The 9,282-nt window shown below is 45.3% G+C and overlaps 1 protein-coding gene across 2 annotated transcripts in view; it reads right to left on the bottom strand.

The window, feature by feature from the left end:
* Window positions 1-9,282, bottom strand: part of SUFU (suppressor of fused homolog (Drosophila)) — a 160,071-nt gene that overhangs the window by 102,493 nt on the left and 48,296 nt on the right. For both annotated transcript variants that reach the window (XM_011977477.1, XM_011977478.1), the window contains exon 3: window positions 1,479-1,615. In XM_011977477.1, coding sequence (XP_011832867.1) covers window positions 1,479-1,615 — 137 coding nt within the window. The remainder of the gene's footprint in view (window positions 1-1,478; window positions 1,616-9,282) is intronic.

The raw sequence follows: 9,282 nt of genomic DNA, 5'->3' as shown, positions 1-9,282 counted from the left end.
CACAGCAACCTCTGCCTCCCGAGTTCAAGCAGTTCTCCTGCCTCAGCCTCCCGAGTAGCTGGGATTACAGGTGCCCGCCACCATGCCCGGCTAATTTTTGTATTTTCAGTAGAGATGGGGTTTCACCATGTTGGCCAGGCTGGTCTCGAACTCCTGACCTCAAGTGATCCAACTGCCTTGGCCTCCTAAAGTGCTGGGATTACAGGCGTGAGTCACTGTGCCCGGCCTGCCTTAGTCCCACTTCTGGCTAACTCAACTGGAGTCTCACAGGAAGGTTTGGAAATCAGTGTGTTGACAAGCTCCTCTGAGGGGTTGATAGGCAGCCAGATTTAGGAACTCCTGCTTAGAGAAGACCCATTGTAGCCTCCATGAGGAGACTGTTCCATAGGGCATACAATGGTAGGTGGTAGTTATGGATCTGCCTTCTGTGCCAACAACTGGCTCCCACAGGTATGAAATGTGGGCAGAGGGGTTCAACCTAGACAGGTCTATTGTACCCCAAATGTATAACCTACTCAAGGTTTGAAAAAAGAAGTCCCTGGCCTGGCAGTGGCCCATGCCTGTAATCCTAGCACTTTGGAAGGCCGAGGTGGGCGGATCACCGGAGGTCAGGAGTTCGATACCAGCCTGACCAACATGGAGAAATCCCATCTCTACTAAAAGAAAAAAAAAAATAGCCAGGCGTGGTGGCACATGCCTATAATCCCAGCTACACAGGAAGCTGAGGCAGGAGAATCGCTTGAACCTGGGAGGCATAGGTTGCAGTGAGCCGAGACTGTGCCATTGCACTCCAGCCTGGGCAACAAGAGCAAAACTCCATCTCAAAAAAAAAAAAAAGTCACTGTAACTAGAGAAGCTACCAGATCTATGGTTCTCCAAATTTAGTCTCTACCAGAAGCACCAAGGAACATCACTCCCAAAGATTCTGAGTCAGACATCTGCAATGGGGCCTAGGAATATGTGTTTGCAACAAGCTCTCCAGGTAGTTCAGAGCCAGGTGGTATAAGAACCATGCTTTGAGAGACCATGGCTTGCTCCGCACTTTGTCTGTGATAGTTCAAGAGCAAAAGAGTTGGGAAAAAAATATCTCGGCTTTCATTTGAAGGCTACTTACAAAAACAAAGAAACAAAATCTGAGGTCAGATGGGAAATGCTTCTGAGCAATTAGCCACACAGAAACATATCATATCAGATGACATGAAAGAAACCCTCCATGAAACATGACAAGGGCGCAGGGTGGCACAACATAACACAGAACTTGCTGCTGGAGGGCACAGGAGAGTACCCCTCTCTGCCACGGCCCAGTTGGCTTTCCAACCAGGAAACACCAGGCAAAACAAGCCACCCTCATGGCAGAATTGGGGCATAGTACTCCCAGGAAAGGCCACTCCACAAACATGAAAATATACCTGCTAGTACTCAAAGCCAACCAGGCTCATGGCAAAAGGACCAGCACAGCAGCCAGCCTGGCCTCCTACCTGACTGGAACACGTATCGCGCCAAGCCCTGCATTAACTCTGCGGGCCATGTTGGTGGGGCAGACTCTCCAGTTTCTCTCTTCAGACGAAAGGTCAACTCAAAGCCAAAACCACTAGGTCCATCTGTTCCTGTAAACCTGAAAGACATAAAAATCAAGTGTTTTAAGCTCAATTACCTTAGGAAAAACACTCTCTTGAAAGTCGAAAGTCCTCCCCCTTCTTATGGTGGCCTCAGTATCCAAACCCTCCATTCAGAGGAGTATCCCACGACGTGAGCCTTGTTGGGAGGGAACCCGAGAAGCCCACAGGGAACCAGAACTCTTGCCTCGTCCTCCTGCCAGCTATGGGTATGTGGATGTGACCTTGGCCTGGCCAAATTCTACTGCTGGCACTCTGAATTATGAGTGCCAAATTTTGTGGCTGTGGAACATTCCTTCCTAGATGATTGAGGCAACACTGCTGAAAATCTCCCTTGTTCATGCTCCTCATTCCTTCAGGCTGTTAATAGACATCTACTTTGTTTGCTAAAGATACATGTCCTGTGAGCCACAAGGCTATATGCTCTGTGGTATGGTTTGGCTCTGTGGCCCCACCCAAATCTCATCTTGAATTGTAATCCCCATAGTCTCCACGTGTCAAGGGAGGAATCAGGTGGGAGATGATTGGATCATGGGGGTGGTTTCTCCCACAGTGTTCTTGTGATAGTGTTCTCACAAGATCTGATGGGTTTCTAAGGCAGTTTTCCCTGCTCTTGCCCACTCTCTTGTGCCTGCCACCCTCTTCCCCTTCCACCAAGATTGTAAGTTTCCTGAGGTCTTCCCAGCCATGTGGAACTGTGAGTCAATTAAACCTATTTTCTTTATAAATTACCCAATCTCAGGTATGTCTTTATATCAGTGTGAGAATGGACTAATACACTCTGTGAGGATGAGATCCTTTCTCCACTCCCACCTCCACTCTGCCCCACAAGGGTACAACCTTGGGTGGCACTGGCTGGCCTCCAAACTCAGCATTTGTGGACAGGTCCCAAGGCAGATTCCAAATACTGGGTGGGCCCGTATTATTCCTGAAATTCAGCACCCAACACATACTCCTCAATTAGCACGAGCTCTTCCTAAAGCCTGGCACTCCACATGTACTCTTCAGTTGCTGGAACCCTAGAGATGCATGGGTTGCCCTCCCTTCCCATCCCTCAGTGACCCAGAATAATGAGGATGACTGCTTCTGTGGCCATAACTCATTAAAGTGACAATGAGAGAAGGCAGGAATCCCTGCCTCCCTGTTTGCAGGAAACACTCAGGAGCCCCAAGTCTCAGAGGGCAATGATGTGGATCAGAGAGCTGGGCCTGGCTGGCGGGGTGCCACACCTCCTCAGGTAAAGGAAACATCCAGGGAGAGCTACATAAGGCTTGCTAGCATGGGAAGGTTAAAATTAAAATATTCATGATATAATTTTCAGTAATTATATCTTGTACAAACACGAGCCACAATGATTATACACATGTAAACTCGTCAGCATACAAACACAAACCATAAACTAAGATGACAGCCAACCAAGCTCCTGGAACAGGCAATCAGAGGTGAGAATTCTCAAGGGCTGATGATGCAGTCAATGCGCAAACCTAGAATCCACGTGGCATCTTTCCTTCATCATCATCATCACCGCTGAGAGGCAAGGCCAGGAGGTGGGATAGAAAGAGATTCCCAAGTCTCAGAAGCTGACATCTGTCCTAGTTTTCTGTGCCTGGGTGAACCGAGCCCTCCTGCACTTTGCAGGGAAAGATCACCTCTGAGAAGCTAAGTTCTGTAATGGACTGAAAAGGTATCATTAGAAATTATCATGAGCAAGCCCTATGTATGTATGTATGTATGTATGTATGTATGTATGTATGTATCTATCTATCTATCTATCTATCTATCTATCTATCTATCTATCATCTATCTATTTTTTGAGACAGGGTCTCACTCTGTTACTCAGGCTGCAGTGCAACTGCAGTGGCGTGATCTTCAGCTCACCGCAGCTGTGAACTCCTGGGGACTCAAGTGATCCTCTTATCTCAGCCTCCCGAGTAGATGGCACACCATGGCACCTGGCTCATTTTTTTTTTCTTTTTTTTTAGTAGAGATAAGGTCTCCCTATGTTGCCCAGACTGGTTTCGAATTCCTGGGCTCAAGCAATCCTCTGGCCTCCGTCTCTCAAAGTATTGGGATTACAGATATAAGCCACTATGCCCAGCTTATTTCCTTCTTTTTTTATTTTTGAGACACTGTATAGAGCAAGATACAGTGCTCTATACAGTGGTGTGAACGTGGCTCACCGTAGCCTTGACCTCCCGGGCTCAGGCGATCCTCCTACCTCAACCTCCCAAGTAGCTGGAACCACCTCAACCTCCCAAGTAGCTGGAACCACAGGTGTGCACCGACATGACCAGCTAATTTTGAAAACTTTTGTAGAGACAGGTCTCAACACATTGCCTAGGCTACTCCTTGAACTCCCAGGCTCAAGCAATCCTCCCGCCTCGGCCTCCCGAAGTGTTAGGAACACAGGCAAGAGCCACAGCACCTGGCCCAACTATATTTAAAAGAAGTATCCACGGTTTGCATTTTCCCCAGGTATCTCTAGCGATGTGGGAAACAGAATCCATTTTGAGGGTACACACGTGCAATTTTGGAGACCAGGCCAGCAGAAGATGCTTGGACAACACAATGTAAGCTATTTTATTTCCTCGCTGAATTACCCTGTTTGGGGTCAGTTCAGTGCAAGGAGGCTGGGGAACAGTTACCAAACTGAAGTTGGGAGAGCTACCTCCCTGGAGCTGCAGGTTTGGGAGGGGTGTGAAAACCTGGGGTAATGCAAGATTGACTGGAGTTAAAACTCTGTAAAGGGAGATGGGTCAGTAGGGCAAAGGGAAGATTTTAAGCAGCCACCAATTAGAGGCAGCTCTGTAAAATGTATGAGACTATTACTCCAGGGCTTTCATCTTGGGCCAAGAAAAGTACATGATTTCTAACCACAAAAACTTGAGAAACAGACTAAAAGAAACTTGTTCCTCTTCGGCTGCATAATGGGAAGAACCCTCAAAGGCAGAGAAAGAAATCACTGGATCAGATGCATCCACACAGCACCACTTCACTAAGGAGGGTCTGTGTGCACACGCACCTAGAGGTGTGCATGCGTGCACACGCATGTGTCCACCATCTGCCTCCACGCGGGGTGCTTTCTGGGCCAGCTCTGTGGTGGGCAGACCAGCCCTCACTTGGCTGGGTGGGAGGGACAGGCCCGGCCAGATGGTCTCCACCTGCATTTGATTACCACCCACGGGCTAGCTGGACGCAAACTCTAAACTCTGAAACATGAGTTTGGAATGGCCCGGCCTCAGGATAAACACACGACCTGAAGCCTGTCAGAAGTTCTCTTTTTCAAAGCAGGCTGCCCAAGCAATCGCCAAGTGACAAGGTCATTCCATCTTTAAAGTCTCCTGGAGGGGCCTGGCTTGGTCTGGACTTCCTCACATGAGGGCTTCTCTAGCCAAAGTGGTTTTGTCTGAACAGAGAATGAAGCCCCTCCTAGGGGGCGGCTGTCTCTCACATCTTCCAAGAAAGGAAAGCATAAGGGGAAATTGGCATGTGCTGCAGAAGGTGGGATCTGGGTCAGAGCAAAGCATTTTTCTAACACAGACGTCTACTAAAATACTAGCTGGTGGTAAATGGGGCCAGTAGAATTTCTTCTTACAGAAACTAAAAAAAAAAGAAAAAAGAAAACAAAGATTCTCCCCAGTCTGGCAGAGTAGGGGTAAAGGGTTCTAACTGTCTTATTGCAAAAGGAAGGATAAGACTTTCAAGACTGTTTCCTGCTCAAGAACCCTGGATCCTGTTCACGGGGATGTCTAGGGGGAAGGCTGGCTTTGTCCCAGCAGTTTGGCAAGTCTGCCTGATGGCTGTGCCAGCCTCAAGAATAACATCAAACCTGAAGATACGAACACATGCCTTGAATCCTAGACACACAACAGCCTAACCATCAGAACTTACCCAAAGGTCTCCCCGAGAGTACCTCACTAAGAGGGTATCAATCAGCATCCAAGAGCCCAAAATGACTGCTGAGTCTAGTCAGGAGAGAGGAACAGAAATCGAGGAGAGACTTTCTGGAGGAAACCCAGCTTGGGGAGCAGAAAGAGCTGACCTAAAAGTCAGCATCTCATACTCATCACCATTATTTATTTATTTATCTGTGAGACAGAGTCTCACTGTGTCTCCCAGGCTGGAGTACAGTGGTGCAATTACAGCTCACTGCAGCCTCTGCCTCCCAGGCTCAAGTGATTCTCCTGCCTCAGCCTCCCAAGTAGCTGGGATTACAGATTTGTGCCACCACACCCAGCTAATTTTTGTGTTTTTAGTAGAGACACGGTTTCATTATGTTGCCCTGGCTGGTCTTGAACTTCTGACCTCAGGTGATGTGCCCACTTCTACCTCCCAAAGTGCTGGGATTATAGGCGTGAGCCACTGTGCCCAGCCCATTATTTATTACTAAGGAAATGCAAATCAAAACCACAGTGAGCTACCGCCGCTCCACACCCTCTAGCATAACTAAGAGACAGATAATAAGTGTCAGAGAGAATGTGGAGAAATAGGAATACTTACACATCATTAGGGGGAATATAAAATGATGGAGTGACTTCGGAAAAAGAGTTTGGCAGTTCCTAAAAAAGTTAAACAGAGTCACCATACGATCCAGCAGTTCCACTCCTAAGTATATGCCCAAGAGAACTGAAAACCTGGCTGGATGCAGTGGCTCATGCCTGTAATCCCAGCACTTTGTGGGGCCGAGGTGGATGGACCATTTGAGCCAAAGAGTTTGAGGGCACCCTAAGCAACATGGCCAAACCCCGTCTCTACCAAAAAAAAAAAAAAAATTAGCCAGGCATGATGGCTCACACCTGTAGTCCCAGCTACTCGGGGTGGGGGTGGCTGAGGCAGTAAGAAAATCACATAAGCCCAGGGAGGTCAAGGCAGCAGTGAGCCTTGATGGTGCCACTGCACTCCAGCCTGGGTGACAGAGTAAGACCCTGTCTAAAAAAAAAAAGAAAAATGTGTTAACACGAAACTGTATACACCAATGTTCATAGTAGCATTATTCATAGTAGCCAAAAAGTAGAAACAACCCAAATGTCCATCAGTTGAGGAATGGATAAACAAAATATGGTATATCTGTACAATATAACTTGGCAATAAAAAGCTATGAAGTATGGATACGCTATAACACGGATGACCTTGAAAACATCATGCTCAGTGAAAGAAGCCAGATATAAAAGGCTACCTATTGTATGATTCTATTTTTATGAAATGTCCATAATAGACAAATCTATAGAGATACAAAATAGGTTGGTGGTTGCCAGAAACTAGTGTGAGGAGGGAATGAGGAGTGACTGCTGACAGGTACAGAATTTCTTTTTGGGATGATGGAAGTTCTTTTCTTTTGGAAACAGTGTCTCACTCCATTGCCCAGGCTGGAACGCAGTGGCACAATCTCGGCTCACTGCAACCTCTGCCTCCTGGGTTCAAGTGATTCTCCCGCCTCAGTCTCCCAAGTAGTTGGGACTACAGGCGCATGCCACCACGCCGTTAATTTTTGTATTTTTACTAGAAACGGGGTTTCATCATGTTAGCCAGGTTGGTCTCAAACTCCTGACCTCAAGTGATCTGCCTGCCTCGGCCTCCCAAAGTGCTGGGATTATAGGTGTGAGCCACCGCGCCTGGCCTGGGAGACGGAAATGTTCTGGAATTAGATAATGTAATGGTTGTGTAACCTTATAAATATACTTAAAAACCACCGAATTACACACTTTAAAAGGGTGAATTTCATGGTATATGATTTATTTTTAAAAAGCTGGCATCTCAGGTACACCTGATGTCATATCATTTAACTCTCTATAACTCTAGGACTCAGCCATTGCTATACTCATTTAACAAACAAATGAGAAACACTGATGGAGTTTACGTAATAGTCCATAAATCACAGAGCAAGTGATAGAGCTAGAACTTGAAGTCTGTATAACTCCAAAGCTCATCTCCTTTTTTTTTTGTGAGACAGGATCTCACTCTGTTGCCCAGGCTGGAGTATAGTGGCACAATCAGGGCTCATTGCGGCCACGACCTCCTCATTGCGGCCACGACCTCCTGGGTTCAAGAGATCCCCTCACCTCAGCCTCCCGAGTAGCTGAAATTACAAGTGTGTGCCTAATTAATCTATTTTTGCCTAATTAAGCCCATCTTCTTAATGCTGTGTGACCAGAGGCAAGCTATTTAACCTCTCTGTGCCTCAGTTTCCTCATCTATAAAATGGGGATAATAACAGTAACTATTTCATAGAGTTGTTATGGGGATTAAACATTTAGAAACAGTACTTGGAACGCTATAAGCATTACATCACTTACATTAAGTGAAGAAAGCCAGTCACAAAAGACCATATGTTGTATGATTTTATTTATATTACAGGAAAAATAATATAATTTGTAATATATAATATAAATTACACTTATATCAAATGTCCAGAATGGACAAATCTATGGGGAAAGTGGATTAATGGTTGCTTAGGACTGGGGTAGTGGGGACAAATGGGGAGTGACTGCTAATGAATATGGATGGAGTTTCTTTTCAGGGTAATGAAAAAGTTCTAAAATTAGATTGTAGTGAAGGTTACATAACCATTAATATGCAAAAAACCACAAAAGTGTACACTTTAAATGGATGAACTGTATGCTACATTAATTATATCAATAAATGTTTTATTCATTTAATTTTTAATTTGGAAAAAACTCAAAAACCTGATAGAAAAAATTCACAAACTAGATATAGATATAGATATCCCTTAAGTATAAGACAAGATGTTTGACCTCACACATAATAAAAGAAATGCAAATGAAAACAATGAGATACCATTCTCACCTATCAGATGGGCAAAAATTAGTATGACATCATATTCTGTTGCCGAGGTTGTAGGGGAAGAGGCACTCTCATATGTTGCTGGTATGGATATAAATTAGCACAACTTTTATGCAAGGGAATTAGGCAATACCAAATAAAACTACATATAGGTTTATGCTTTTGGATCCAGCAATCCCACTTCAAAGAATTTGTAATTGCAAAATACTGGAAACCACCTAAATGCCCATTCATAGGAGAATGGCTCAAAGGCTAGTATGCTGCTGTAAGAAAGAATGAAGAACTCTACAAATTGGTATGAACACTGTTAGGCGAAAAAAGCAAAAGAGGCTGGGCACAGTGGTTCATGCCTGTAATTCCAGCACTTTGGGAGGCCAAAGCAGGCAGATTGCTTGAGCCCAGGAATTCGACACCAGGCTGGGTAACATGGCGAAGCCTTATTGTAAAAAATACAATTTTGTATTTTGTTTTACAGCTAATTTTTTACAGCTAATTTTTTAATTTTGTAAAAAATACAAAAATTAGGTGGGCATGGTGGCATGTGCCTGTAGTCCCAGCTACTCATGAGGCTAAGGGGAGGATCGCTTGAATCCAGGAAATAGAAGGTTCAGTGAGCTGTGATTATGCCACCGCACTCCAGCCTGGGTGACAAAGTGAGACTCAGTCTCAAAAAAAAAAAAAAAAAAGAGCAAAAGGATATTATAGTATGTTTTTAAGGAAGAAAGAAAGGAAGATAGGAGCTGGGCATGGTGGCTCACATCTGTAATCCCAGAACTTTGGGAGGCCAAGGCAGGTGATCACCTGAGGTCAGGAGTTCGAGACCAGCCTGGCCAACATGATGAAACCCCATCTCTACTTAAAAAAA

Source organism: Mandrillus leucophaeus, unplaced genomic scaffold, assembly GCF_000951045.1.
Source record: "Mandrillus leucophaeus isolate KB7577 unplaced genomic scaffold, Mleu.le_1.0 Scaffold18, whole genome shotgun sequence".
Lineage (NCBI taxonomy): Eukaryota > Metazoa > Chordata > Mammalia > Primates > Cercopithecidae > Mandrillus > Mandrillus leucophaeus.
This window is presented reverse-complemented; position numbering and strand designations above follow the sequence as displayed.